A 15029-nucleotide genomic window follows, 5' to 3' on the forward strand; every position below is an offset into this window, starting at 1 on the left:
GCTTCTGGAACTCCAGGCGGCTCCTGGGGCTGCTGGGAAATGATGGGGGCTTCTGAGGCTGCAGGTGTCTGCTGGGTACTGCGGGGTCTGCTGGGGAGAGGTTTTGCCTGGGTTCTGGGTGCAACCTGCACATTTGCAGTCAAGTATTTAAGGGGCTTTTCCAAAATGTTGGTTATTCAGAATGAATAAGTGGCGCTTTCAGCCAAGATGGATTGTGTTTTTTAATATATCTATTTTTCACAAATAAAAAAAGAACAACTCACAGTATTTGAGGCTTTGCATTAATGGTGCTTAGCCCCTTGCCTCACTCAGTGAATGAATCACCTGGTGTGATTCTGAACAGCACAAACCAGGAAGCTCACATGTCCGATCCGACCCCGGTTCTGTGCAGAGTAAGCTGACCTCAGCCAGCACAGCAGTCGGAATGACAATTCATAGAACCATAGAAATTTACGGCACAGCAGGAAGCCATTCGGCCCATCGTGTCTGTGCTGGTGGCGACCGCAGCAGGACACGAACCTCCAGCCTTCTGAACAATTGTTCTCAGTGCCCTGGGTTACGGAGGGTAAACTTAAGACAGGCTTGCATTTCTATAGTGCCTTTCACGAGCTCGGGACGCCCCGAAGCGCTTTACAGCCAATGAAGTACTTTTTTGAAGTGTAGTTACTGTTGTAATGTAGGAAACACGGCAGCCAATTTGCACACAGCAAGCTCCCACAAACAGCAATGTGATGATGACCAGATCATCTGTTTTAGTGATGTTTATTGTGGGATAAATATTAGCCAGGACACCGGGGATAACTCCCCTGCTCTTCTTCAAAATAGTGCCACGGGATCTTTTACGTCCACGGGGCCTCGGTTTAACAACTCATCTGAAAGACGACACCTCCGACAGTGCTGCACTCCCTCGGTACTGCACTGGGATTGTCAGCCTCGATTTTTGTGCTCGAGTCTCTGGAGTGGGACTTGAACCCTCAACCTTCTTGAATCAGCCAGGGTCCCGGCTGTCAGTGATCAATGCCTGTGTGTGAGGATGGGTTCGAACCTGGTTATGATGCTGCACCGCAGTCAAATAGTCTACTGACACTCACTGTGCGAGTTTACACACAAACCTCTCGCACACTCGCCGCTTACACACTGGGCTTATTCATTAACCATCTGCACACTCACCTCTTGGATCATAAGGACATAATGGCCCAGAAATTCGGGTCGGAGGCTTCCCGCGGGTGCAAGCCTCCGACCTGCACTTACCTAGCGCGCCGGCCGTTGTGCTGTGGGCCCGCGTGGGATTCCGATCCTGGGCCTGCTCCAACTGCCGGTGCGCAGTGCTTGCGTATCCCAGGGGCGCAGTTAGTTCGAATGCTTCATTCATAAGTTTGACAGGAAGAGCTGCCAAACCTATAAATACTATAAGCCCCAAAACATCACTAAAACGTCAAATAAATTTTTTAAAAATCACATTTTTAAAATAACTATAAATTACATGAAATAACTATTTTAAACAATAATTTAAATTTTTGAATTTTTTTTTATTTTCTAACGGAGCTAAAAATAAACTTACCTTTCTTTAAAGTATTTAAAAATAATAAACTTGTGGAAAAAATGTTTTAATTTTAATTAATTCACCACTTACCTTGTTAAAAGCAGGCCTTGCGCCTGCTTTTTAAAAGTGTAACTGCTGGAGACTTACCCTCCCGGAGAAACCTGCAAAAAAAACGTAAGTTCGATGCGCACGCGCTGCCTCTCCGGCGCACGCGCTCGACCTCTGAACCCCTTCTTTCAGGGGAACGGAATTGCCGGTTTCCCGCGCATGCGCAGTGCGTGCACGAAACCGGCACTTTCGTTGGGCCTACGCGTGAGTACCCCGTGCGTGCTCGCCCGTGGAGACCCGAATTTCTGGGCCCTTAAATAGGAGCCGGAGTAGGCCATTCGGCCCCTCAAGCCTGCTCCCCCATTCAATAAGAGCTGATCTTGGACCTCAACTCCACTTGCCTGCACTGTCCCATAATACCTCTTGATTCCCTTAATAGGCAATAATATCCCAAAAAACAATCTGTTGTGGCAAAGAGAGCGGAGTGTTGGCAGACAGAGGTGAAAGACTCCAGGGGGTGTTTGCAAAACCTGTCGAACGAGTAAAGCAACAGAGGATGTTTGGAGAAGGGGGTGGTGGCGGGGAATGCAAGCAGGGATGGGTTGGAGTTCATTAAAAAAAAACGGTTGAATGCACTCGACAGGACTGCAAGCACCGAGCTGGCAGCTGCAAGGCAGCGCGCTGATGGATGCACTGGTCGAGGATGGCCCCACATTGCCAGTCCAGGCTGGCCAGACCCTCCAGCCTCTGGACGGCGAGTTTGTGAAATTCGTCGCTGCGGGCGCCAGAGGGCGGTGGCGTTGCCCGGTTGTCTCCAGCAAACTTGGTCTTCCTGGCAACACACCTCAAGCGTTCAGTTAATCAGTAACTTCCCCAACAGTCACACACTTTGTATCTCAGAGGCTGCCTCAGGCCACCACCACACCTCCAAAAGTAAAACCCACACAAGAGAACACAAGAGTTGCAACCAGAGCTGCAAGTCCTGCAGATGAAGTGTGAAGGGGACTTTCCAACTCAAAAGTGACTGGTCCCACCAACATCTGGGCAAGCCTGAAGCTTTGAACTGCACAGCGATCAGTGTGTCAGGGCTGGGGTGCTGGAACTCTGGATCCTCTCGAATCGGACTGTCACGGAATTACCCCCCCCCCCCCCTCTCAAGCCCATCCCCATCCCCTCTCTCCCCTGGGCTATTTCTGCTGAAGGATCCTCGATCTCCTGGCGAAGTCTCTGCCACAACTCCAGGGGGGGGGGGAGGAGGAGGAGGAGGGAGGTTAGGGATTGGGACACCTCACTCCAATCTCCCTCCTGCCTTGCTTGATCTGACTGTTGTTATCCGAAGGAAGAAAACATGTTGGGTTCAGTGAAAATGGAATCACATGAAATGCCCGAATGGACCGGTTTATATTCAGACCCCGGCGAGGTCAGTATAACTCATTGATCAGCTGTCAGAGTCAGTGGTGAGACACTGGCTGTGCTTACAATCGCTTTACTAAATGTTCTATTCCATGTAAAGTCTTTATAAGACACCGAAGCAAGAGGCTTCACTAGTCTCTGAATTTGAGATTGCATTCTGTTCCTCAAACTGCAAAAGGAGCCGATTCTTTCTGTTGATGTCAAACTCGTGCCTCGTTAGTTGGGATATCGACTGGCACACTGAAGATGGAACACAAGATAAACCCAGACCATCAGTCCCGCAAAGAGTTGGAACAAACTCCGTCAGGGTGTCAGATTCAAAAAGAGTTCAGTCGTAAGCTTGCGGACCTCTCATCGATTTCAGCCTTGAAATCGACCATTTCACTTTTAGGGGCTCACTCGGCGCTGGATCAAATTAAATGTTAATTGAATGTTAATTGATGCTGTCTCAACAGAAGTTTAGAAATGTTCAGTATGTCAGTACATGTGTTTATATCAGTGTCAGTGTGTGTGTTTATATCAGTGTCAGTGTGTGTGTTTATATCAGTGTCAGTGTGTGTGTTTATATCAGTGTCAGTGTGTGTTTATATCAGTGTCAGTGTGTGTGTTTATATCAGAGTGTCAGTGTGTGTGTTTATATCAGTGTCAGTGTGCGTGTTTATATCAGTGTCAGTGTGTGTGTTCGTATCAGAGTGTCAGTGTGTGTGTTTATATCAGTGTCAGTGTGTGTGTTTATATCAGTGTCAGTGTGTGTGTTTATATCAGTGTCAGTGTGTGTGTTTATATCAGTGTCAGTGCGTGTTTATATCAGAGTCAGTATGTGTGTTTATATCAGTGTCAGTGTGTGTGTTTATATCAGAGTGTCATGTCAGTGTGTGTGTTTATATCAGTGTCAGTGTGTGTGTTTATATCAGTGTCAGTGTGTGTGTTTATATCAGTGTCAGTGTGTGTGTTTATATCAGAGTGTCAGTGTGTGTGTTTATATCAGTGTCAGTGTGTGTGTTTATATCAGTGTCAGTGTGTGTGTTTATATCAGTGTCAGTGTGTTTGTTTATATCAGTGTCAGTGTGTGTGTTTATATCATTGTCAGTGTGTGTGTTTATATCAGTGTCAGTGTGTGTGTTTATATCAGTGTCAGTGTGTTTGTTTATATCAGTGTCAGTGTGTGTGTTTATATCAGTGTCAATGTGTGTGTTTATATCAGCGTCAGTGTGTGTCTTTATATCAGTGTCAGTGTGTGTGTTTATAACAGAGTGTCAGTGTGTGTGTTTATATCAGTGTCAGTGTGTGTGTTTATATCAGTGTCAGTGTGTGTGTTTGTATCAGAGTGTCAGTGTGTGTGTTTATATCAGTCTCAGTGTGTGTGTTTATATCAGTGTCAGTGTGTGTGTTTATATCAGAGTGTCAGTGTGTGTGTTTATATCAGTGTCAGTGTGTGTGTTTATATCAGTGTCAGTGTGTGTGTTTATATCAGTGTCAGTGCGTGTTTATATCAGAGAGTCAGTGTGTGTGTTTATATCAGTGTCAATGTGTGTGTTTATATCAGAGTGTCATGTCAGTGTGTGTGTTTATATCAGTGTCAGTGTGTGTGTTTATATCAGCGTCAGTGTGTGTTTATATCAGTGTCAGTGTGTGTGTTTATATCAGAGTGTCAGTGTGTGTGTTTATATCAGTGTCAGTGTGTGTGTTTATATCAGTGTCAGTGTGTGTGTTTATATCAGTGTCAGTGTGTGTGTTTATATCAGTGTCAGTGTGTTTGTTTGTATCAGTGTCAGTGTGTGTGTTTATATCAGTGTCAGTGTGTGTGTTTATATCATTGTCAGTGTGTGTGTTTATATCAGTGTCAGTGTGTGTGTTTATATCAGTGTCAGTGTGTGTGTTTATATCAGTGTCAGTGTGTGTGTTTATATCAGTGTCAGTGTGTTTGTTTATATCAGTGTCAGTGTGTGTGTTTATATCAGAGTGTCAGTGTGTGTGTTTATATCAGTGTCAGTGTGTGTGTTTATATCAGAGTGTCAGTGTGTGTGTTTATATCAGAGTGTCAGTGTGTGTGTTTATATCAGTGTCAGTGTGTGTGTTCGTATCAGAGTGTCAGTGTGTGTGTTTATATCAGTGTCAGTGTGTGTGTTTATATCAGAGTGTCAGTGTGTGTGTTTATATCAGAGTGTCAGTGTGTGTGTTTATATCAGTGTCAGTGTGTGTGTTTATATCAGAGTGTCAGTGTGTGTGTTTATATCAGTGTCAGTGTGTGTGTTTAAATCAGTGTCAGTGTGTGTGTTTATATCAGTGTCAGTGTGTGTGTTTATATCAGTGTCAGTGTGTGTGTTTATATCAGTGTCAGTGTGTGTGTTTATATCAGTGTCAGTGCGAGTTTATATCAGAGAGTCAGTGTGTGTGTTTATATCAGTGTCAGTGTGTGTGTTTATATCAGAGTGTCAGTGTGTGTGTTTATATCAGTGTCAGTGTGTGTGTTTATATCAGTGTCAGTGTGTGTGTTTACATCAGTGTCAGTGTGTGTGTTTATATCAGTGTCAGTGTGTGTGTTTATATCAGTGTCAGTGTGTGTGTTTATATCAGAGTGTCAGTGTGTGTGTTTATATCAGTGTCAGTGTGTGTGTTTATATCAGTGTCAGTGTGTGTGTTTATATCAGTGTCAGTTTATATCAGTGTGTGTGTTTATATCAGTGTCAGTGTGTGTGTTTATATCAGAGTGTCAGTGTGTGTGTTTATATCAGAGTGTCAGTTTATATCAGTGTGTGTGTTTGTATCAGTGTCAGTGTGTGTGTTTATATCAGTGTCAGTGTTTATATCAGAGTGTCAGTATGTGTGTTTATATCAGAGTGTCAGTATGTGTGTTTATATCAGAGTGTCAGTGTGTGTGTTTATATCAGTGTCAGTGTGTGTGTTTATCACAGAATCACAGAATCCCCACAGTGCAGATAGAGGCCATTTCGGCCCATCGAGCCTGCACCGACACATATCCCCGTAACACCACATATTTAATCCCCTAACACTAAGGGTCAATTTATCATAGCCAAATCAACCTAACCCGCACATCTTTGGACTGTGGGAGGAAACCGGAGCACCCGGAGGAAACCCACGCAGACACAGGGAGAATGTGCAAACTCCACACAAAAAGTCGCCCGAGGCCAGATTTGAACCCGGGTCCCTGGCGCTGTGAGGCAACAGTGCTAACAACTAAGCCAACGTGCCGCCCATTATATCAGAGTGTCAGTGTGTGTGTTTACATCAGTGTCAGTGTGTGTGTTTATATCAGAGTGTCAGTGTGTGTGTTTATATCAGTGTCAGTGTGTGTGTTTATATCAGTGTCAGTGTGTGTGTTTATATCAGAGTGTCAGTGTGTGTGTTTAAATCAGTGTCAGTGTGTGTTTTGATATCAGTGTCAGTGTGTGTGTTTATATCAGTGGCAGTGTGTGTGTTTATATCAGAGTGTGTGTTTATATCAGTGTCAGTGTGTGTTTTTATATCAGTGTGTGTGTTTATATTAGAGTGTCAGTGTGTGTTTATATCAGTGTCAGTGTGTGTGTTTATATCAGAGTGTCAGTGTGTGTGTTTATATCAGCGTCAGTGTGTGTGTTTATATCAGAGTGTCAGTTTATATCAGTGCCAGTGTGTGTGTTTATATCAGTGTCAGTGTGTGTGTTTATATCAGAGTGTCAGTATGTGTGTTTATATCAGTGTCAGTGTGTGTGTTTATATCAGTGTCAGTGTGTGTGTTTATATCAGTGTCAGTGTGTTTGGTTATATCAGTGTCAGTGTGTGTGTTTATATCAGTGTCAGTGTGTGTGTTTATATCATTGTCAGTGTGTGTGTTTATATCAGAGTGTCAGCGTGTGTGTTTATATCAGTGTCAGTGTGTGTGTTTATATCAGTGTCAGTGTGTGTGTTTATATCAGTGTCAGTGTGTTTGTTTATATCAGGGTCAGTGTGTGTGTTTATATCAGTGTCACTGTGTGTGTTTATATCAGAGTGTCAGTGTGTGTGTTTATATCAGTGTCAGTGTATGTGTTTATATCAGAGTGTCAGTGTGTGTGTTTATATCAGAGTGTCAGTGTGTGTGTTTATACCAGAGTGTCAGTGTGTGTGTTTATATCAGTGTCAGTGTGTGTGTTTATATCAGTGTCAGTGTGTGTGTTTATATCAGAGTGTCAGTGTGTGTGTTTAAATCAGTGTCAGTGTGTGTGTTCGTATCAGAGTGTCAGTGGGTGTGTTTATATCAGTGTCAGTGTGTGTGTTTATATCAGAGTGTCAGTGTGTGTGTTTATATCAGAGTGTCAGTGTGTGTGTTTATATCAGTGTCAGTGTGTGTGTTTATATCAGTGTCAGTGTGTGTGTTTATATCAGTGTCAGTGTGTGTGTTTATATCAGTGTCAGTGTGTGTGTTTATATCAGTGTCAGTGTGTGTGTTTATATCAGTGTCAGTGTGTGTGTTTATATCAGAGTGTCAGTGTGTGTGTTTATATCAGTGTCAGTGTGTGTGTTTATATCAGAGTGTCAGTGTGTGTGTTTATATCAGTGTCAGTGTGTGTGTTTATATCAGTGTCAGTGTGTGTGTTTATATCAGTGTCAGTGTGTGTGTTTATATCAGTGTCAGTGTGTGTGTTTATATCAGAGTGTCAGTGTGTGTGTTTATATCAGAGTGTTAGTTTATATCAGTGTCAGTGTGTGTGTTTATATCAGTGTCAGTGCGTGTGTTTATATCAGAGTGTCAGTATGTGTGTTTATATCAGAGTGTCAGTGTGTGTATTTATATCAGTGTCAGTGTGTGTGTTTAAATCAGAGTGTCAGAGTGTGTGTTTATATAAGTGTCATTGTGTGTGTTTATATCAGAGTGTCAGTGTGTGTGTTTATATCAGTGTCAGTGTGTGTGTTTATATCAGTGTCAGTGTGTGTGTTTATATCAGTGTCAGTGTGTGTGTTTATATCAGAGTGTCAGTGTGTGTGTTTATATCAGTGTCAATGTGTGTGTTTATATCAGTGTCAGTGTGTGTGTTTATATCAGTGTCAGTGTGTGTGTTTATATCAGTGTCAGTGTGTGTGTTTATATCAGAGTGTCAGTGTGTGTGTTTATATCAGTGTCAATGTGTGTGTTTATATCAGTGTCAGTGTGTGTGTTTATATCAGTGTCAGTGTGTGTTTATATCAGTGTCAGTGTGTGTGTTTATATCAGTGTCAGTGTGTGTTTATATCAGTGTCAGTGTGTGTGTTTATATCAGTGTCAGTGTGTTTGTTTATATCAGAGTGTCAGTGTGTGTGTTTATATCAGTGTCAGTGTGTGTGTTTATGTCAGTGTCAGTGTGTGTGTTTGTATCAGAGTGTCAATGTGTGTGTTTATATCAGTGTCAGTGTGTGTGTTTATATCAGTGTCATTGTGTGTGTTTATATCAGTGTCAGTGTGTGTGTTTATATCAGTGTCAGTGTGTGTGTTTATATCAGAGTGTCAGTGTGTGTTTATATCAGAGTGTCAGTGTGTGTGTTTATATCAGTGTCAGTTTGTGTGTTTATGTCAGAGTGCCAGTGTGTGTGTTTATATCAGTGTCAGTGTGTGTTTATATCAGAGTGTCAGTTTGTGTGTTTATATCAGTGTCAGTGTGTGTGTTTATATCAGAGTGTCTGTGTGTGTGTTTATATCAGAGCGTCTGTGTGTGTGTTTATATCAGTGTCAGTGTGTGTTTATATCAGTGTCAGTGTGTGTGTTTAAATCAGTGTCAGTTTGTGTGTTTATATCAGTGTCAGTGTGTGTGTTTATATCAGAGTGTCAGTGTGTGTGTCTATATCAGTGTCAGTGTGTGTGTTTATATCAGAGTGTCAGTGTGTGTGTTTATATCAGTGTCAGTGTGTGTGTTTATGTCAGAGTGTCAGTGTGTGTGCCTATATCAGTGTCAGTGTGTGTGTTTATATCAGAATCAGTGTGTGTGTTTATATCAGAGTTTCAGTGTGTGTGTTTAGATCAGTGTCAGTGTGTGTGTTTATATCAGTGTCAGTGTGTGTGTTTATGTCAGTGTCAGTGTGTGTTTATAAAAGTGTCAGTGTGTGTGTTTATATCAGTGTCAGTGTGTGTGTTTATATCAGTGTCAGTGTGTGTGTTTATATCAGTGTCAGTGTGTGTGTTTGTGTCAGAGTGTGTGTTTATATCAGTGTCAGTGTGTGTGTTTATATCAGAGTGTCAGTGTGTGTGTTTATATCAGTGTCAGTGTGTGTGTTTATATCAGTGTCAGTGTGTGTGTTTAAATCAGAGTGTCAGTGTGTGTGTTTATATACATGTCATTGTGTGTGTTTATATCAGAGTGTCAGTGTGTGTGTTTATATCAGTGTCAGTGTGTGTGTTTATATCAGTGTCAGTGTGTGTTTATATCAGTGTCAGTGTGTGTTTATATCAGAGTGTCAGTGTGTGTGTTTATATCAGTTTCAGTGTGTGTGTTTATATCAGTGTCAGTGTGTGTGTTTATATCAGTGTCAGTGTGTGTGTTTATATCAGTGTCAGTGTGTGTGTTTATATCAGTGTCAGTGTGTGTGTTTATATCAGAGTGTCAGTGTGTGTGTTTATATCAGTGTCAGTGTGTGTGTTTATATCAGAGTGTCAGTGTGTGTGTTTATATCAGTGTCAGTGTGTGTGTTTATATCAGAGTGTCAGTGTGTGTGTTTATATCACTGTCAGTGTGTGTGTTTATATCAGTGTCAGTGTGTGTGTTTATATCAGAGTGTCAGTGTGTGTGTTTATATCAGAGTGTCAGTGTGTGTGTTTATATCAGTGTCACTGTGTGTTTATATCAGAGTGTCAGTGTGTGTGTTTATATCAGTGTCAGTGTGTGTGTTGATATCAGTGTCAGTGTGTGTGGTTATATCAGTGTCAGTGTGTGTGTTTATATCAGTGTCAGTGTGTGTTTATATCAGAGTGTCATTATGTGTGTTTATATCAGTGTCAGTGTGTGTGTTTATATTAGTGTCAGTGTGTGTGTTTATATCAGTGTCAGTGTGTGTGTTTATATCAGTGTCAGTGTGTGTGTTTATGTCAGTGACAGTGTGTGTTTATATCAGTGTCTGTGTGTGTTTATATCAGAGTGTCAGTGTGTGTGTCTATATCAGTGTCAGTGTGTGTGCTTATATCAGTGTCAGTGTGTGTGTTTATATCAGTGTGTCAGTGTGTGTGTTTATATCAGTGTCACTGTGTGTTTATATCAGAGTGTCAGTGTGTGTGTTTATATCAGTGTCAGTGTGTGTGTTTATATAAGTGTCATTGTGTGTGTTTATATCAGTGTCAGTGTGTGTGTTTATATCAGAGTGTCTGTGTGTGTGTTTATATCAGTGTCAGTGTGTGTGTTTATATCAGTGTCAGTGTGTGTGTATATATCAGTGTCAGTGTGTGTGTTTATATCAGTGTCAGTGTCTGTGTTTATATCAGTGTCAGTGTGTGTGTTTATATCAGTGTCAGTGTGTGTGTTTATATCAGAGTGTCAGTGTGTGTGTCTATATCAGTGTCAGTGTGTGTGTTTATATCAGAGTGTCAGTGTGTGTGTTTATATCAGTGTCAGTGTGTGTGTTTATATCAGAGTGTCAGTGTGTGTGCCTATATCAGTGTCAGTGTGTGTGTTTATATCAGTGTCAGTGTGTGTTTTTATATCAGTGCCAGTGTGTGTGTTTATATCAGAGTGTCAGTGTGTGTGTTTATATCAGTGTCAATGTGTGTGTATACATCAGCGTCAGTGTGTGTGTTTATATCAGTGTCAGTGTGTGTGTTTATATCAGAGTGTCAGTGTGTGTGTTTATATCAGTGTCAGTGTGTGTTTATATCAGCGTGTCAGTGTGTGTGTTTATATCAGTGTCAGTGTGTGTTTATATCAGTGTCAGTGTGTGTGTTTATATCAGTGTCAGTGTGTGTTTATATCAGTGTCAGTGTGTGTGTTTATATCAGAGTGTCAGTGTGTGTGTTTATATCAGAGTGTCAGTGTGTGTGTTTATATCAGTGTCAGTGTGTGTGTTTATATCAGAGTGTCAATGTGTGTGTTTATATCAGTGTCAGTGTGTGTGTTTATATCAGTGTCATTGTGTGTGTTTATATCAGTGTCAATGTGTGTGTTTATATCAGTGTCAGTGTGTGTGTTTATATCAGTGTCAGTGTGTGTGTTTATATCAGTGTCAGTGTGTGTGTTTATATCAGAGTGTCAGTGTGTGTGTTTATATCAGTGTCAATGTGTGTGTTTATATCAGTGTCAGTGTGTGTGTTTATATCAGTGTCAGTGTGTGTTTATATCAGTGTCAGTGTGTGTGTTTATATCAGTGTCAGTGTGTTTGTTTATATCAGAGTGTCAGTGTGTGTGTTTATATCAGTGTCAGTGTGTGTGTTTATGTCAGTGTCAGTGTGTGTGTTTGTATCAGAGTGTCAATGTGTGTGTTTATATCAGTGTCAGTGTGTGTGTTTATATCAGTGTCAGTGTGTGTGTTTATATCAGAGCGTCTGTGTGTGTGTTTATATCAGTGTCAGTGTGTGTGTTTATATCAGTGTCAGTGTGTGTGTTTATATCAGAGTGTCAGTGTGTGTGTCTATATCAGTGTCAGTGTGTGTGTTTATATCAGAGTGTCAGTGTGTGTGTTTATATCAGTGTCAGTGTGTGTGTTTATGTCAGAGTGTCATTATGTGTGTTTATATCAGTGTCAGTGTGTGTGTTTATATTAGTGTCAGTGTGTGTGTTTATATCAGTGTCAGTGTGTGTGTTTATATCAGTGTCAGTGTGTGTGTTTATGTCAGTGTCAGTGTGTGTGTTTATATCAGTGTCAGTGTGTGTGTTTATATCAGAGTGTCAGTGTGTGTGTCTATATCAGTGTCAGTGTGTGTGAATATATCAGTGTCAGTGTGTGTGTTTATATCAGTGTGTCAGTGTGTGTGTTTATATCAGTGTCACTGTGTGTTTATATCAGAGTGTCAGTGTGTGTGTTTATATCAGTGTCAGTGTGTGTGTTTATATTAGTGTCAGTGTGTGTGTTTATATCAGTGTCAGTGTGTGTGTTTATATCAGTTTCAGTGTGTGTGTTTGTGTCAGAGTGTCAGTGTGTGTGTTTATATCAGTGTCAGTGTGTGTGTTTATATCAGTGTCAGTGTGTGTGTTTAAGTCAGAGTGTCAGTGTGTGTGTTTATATAAGTGTCATTGTGTGTGTTTATATCAGAGTGTCAGTGTGTGTGTTTATATCAGAGTGTCTGTGTGTGTGTTTATATCAGTGTCAGTGTGTGTGTTTATATCAGTGTCAGTGTGTGTGTATATATCAGTGTCAGTGTGTGTGTTTATATCAGTGTCAGTGTGTGTGTTTATGTCAGTGTCAGTGTGTGTGTTTGTATCAGAGTGTCAATGTGTGTGTTTATATCAGTGTCAGTGTGTGTGTTTATATCAGTGTCATTGTGTGTGTTTATATCAGTGTCAGTGTGTGTGTTTATATCAGTGTATGTGTGTGTGTTTATATCAGAGTGTCAGTGTGTGTTTATATCAGAGTGTCAGTGTGTGTGTTTATATCAGTGTCAGTTTGTGTGTTTATGTCAGAGTGCCAGTGTGTGTGTTTATATCAGTGTCAGTGTGTGTTTATATCAGAGTGTCAGTTTGTGTGTTTATATCAGTGTCAGTGTGTGTGTTTATATCAGAGTGTCTGTGTGTGTGTTTATATCAGTGTCAGTGTGTGTGTTTATATCAGAGCGTCTGTGTGTGTGTTTATATCAGTGTCAGTGTGTGTTTATATCAGTGTCAGTGTGTGTGTTTAAATCAGTGTCAGTGTGTGTGTTTATATCAGTGTCAGTGTGTGTGTTTATATCAGTGTCAGTGTGTGTGTATATATCAGAGTGTCAGTGTGTGTGTCTATATCAGTGTCAGTGTGTGTGTTTATATCAGAATCAGTGTATGTGTTTATATCAGAGTTTCAGTGTGTGTGTTTAGATCAGTGTCAGTGTGTGTGTTTATATCAGTGTCAGTGTGTGTGTTTATGTCAGTGTCAGTGTGTGTTTATAAAAGTGTCAGTGTGTGTGTTTATATCAGTGTCAGTGTGTGTGTTTATATCAGTGTCAGTGTGTGTGTTTGTGTCAGAGTGTCAGTGTGTGTGTTTATATCAGTGTCAGTGTGTGTGTTTATATCAGAGTGTCAGTGTCTGTGTTTATATCAGTGTCAGTGTGTGTGTTTATATCAGTGTCAGTGTGTGTGTTTAAATCAGAGTGTCAGTGTGTGTGTTTATATACGTGTCATTGTGTGTGTTTATATCAGAGTGTCAGTGTGTGTGTTTATATCAGTGTCAGTGTGTGTGTTTATATCAGTGTCAGTGTGTGTTTATATCAGTGTCAGTGTGTGTTTATATCAGAGTGTCAGTGTGTGTGTTTATATCAGTTTCAGTGTGTGTGTTTATATCAGTGTCAGTGTGTGTGTTTATATCAGTGTCAGTGTGTGTGTTTATATCAGTGTCAGTGTGTGTGTTTATATCAGTGTCAGTGTGTGTGTTTATATCAGAGTGTCAGTGTGTGTGTTTATATCAGTGTCAGTGTGTGTGTTTATATCAGAGTGTCAGTGTGTGTGTTTATATCAGTGTCAGTGTGTGTGTTTATATCAGAGTGTCAGTGTGTGTTTATATCAGTGTCAGTGTGTGTGTTTATATCAGTGTCAGTGTGTGTGTTTATATCAGAGTGTCAGTGTGTGTGTTTATATCAGAGTGTCAGTGTGTGTGTTTATATCAGTGTCACTGTGTGTTTATATCAGAGTGTCAGTGTGTGTGTTTATATCAGTGTCAGTGTGTGTGTTGATATCAGTGTCAGTGTGTGTGGTTATATCAGTGTCAGTGTGTGTGTTTATATCAGTGTCAGTGTGTGTTTATATCAGAGTGTCATTATGTGTGTTTATATCAGTGTCAGTGTGTGTGTTTATATTAGTGTGTGTGTGTGTTTATATCAGTGTCAGTGTGTGTGTTTATATCAGTGTCAGTGTGTGTGTTTATGTCAGTGTCAGTGTGTGTGTTTATATCAGTGTCAGTGTGTGTGTTTATATCAGAGTGTCAGTGTGTGTGTCTATATCAGTGTCAGTGTGTGTGATTATATCAGTGTCAGTGTGTGTGTTTATATCAGTGTGTCAGTGTGTGTGTTTATATCAGTGTCACTGTGTGTTTATATCAGAGTGTCAGTGTGTGTGTTTATATCAGTGTCAGTGTGTGTGTTTATATAAGTGTCATTGTGTGTGTTTATATCAGTGTCAGTGTGTGTGTTTATATCAGAGTGTCTGTGTGTGTGTTTATATCAGTGTCAGTGTGTGTGTTTATATCAGTGTCAGTGTGTGTGTATATATCAGTGTCAGTGTGTGTGTTTATATCAGTGTCAGTGTGTGTGTTTATATCAGTGTCAGTGTGTGTGTTTATATCAGTGTCAGTGTGTGTTTATATCAGAGTGTCAGTGTGTGTGTCTATATCAGTGTCAGTGTGTGTGTTTATATCAGAGTGTCAGTGTGTGTGCCTATATCAGTGTCAGTGTGTGTGTTTATATCAGTGTCAGTGTGTGTGTTTATATCAGTGCCAGTGTGTGTGTTTATATCAGAGTGTCAGTGTGTGTGTTTATATCAGTGTCAATGTGTGTGTATACATCAGCGTCAGTGTGTGTGTTTATATCAGTGTCAGTGTGTGTGTTTATATCAGAGTGTCAGTGTGTGTGTTTATATCAGTGTCAGTGTGTGTTTATATCAGCGTGTCAGTGTGTGTGTTTATATCAGTGTCAGTGTGTGTTTATATCAGTGTCAGTGTGTGTGTTTATATCAGTGTCAGTGTGTGTTTATATCAGTGTCAGTGTGTGTGTTTATATCAGAGTGTCAGTGTGTGTGTTTATATCAGAGTGTCAGTGTGTGTGTTTATATCAGTGTCAGTGTGTGTGTTTATATCAGAGTGTCAATGTGTGTGTTTATATCAGTGTCAGTGTGTGTGTTTATATCAGTGTCATTGTGTGTGTTTATATCAGTGTCAATGTGTGTGTTTATATCAGTGTCAGTGTGTGTGTTTA

At 40.6% G+C, this 15029-nt stretch overlaps 1 protein-coding gene across 1 annotated transcript in view; it reads left to right on the plus strand.

Moving 5' to 3' along the window:
• The first annotated feature begins 1855 nt into the window (after nucleotides 1-1855).
• The window catches only part of LOC147096805 (hepatocyte nuclear factor 3-beta-like), a 128196-nt gene continuing 115022 nt past the window's right edge, over nucleotides 1856-15029 (plus strand). Inside the window, exon 1 of the mRNA XM_085973441.1 lies at nucleotides 1856-3011. Within this exon, the coding sequence (XP_085829567.1) occupies nucleotides 2940-3011 (72 nt within the window). The 5' untranslated portion in view covers nucleotides 1856-2939. The remainder of the gene's footprint in view (nucleotides 3012-15029) is intronic.

This window comes from Somniosus microcephalus, chromosome 34 (assembly GCF_052327205.1).
Source record: "Somniosus microcephalus isolate GS21.2 chromosome 34, FLI_Smic_1.0, whole genome shotgun sequence".
NCBI lineage: Eukaryota > Metazoa > Chordata > Chondrichthyes > Squaliformes > Somniosidae > Somniosus > Somniosus microcephalus.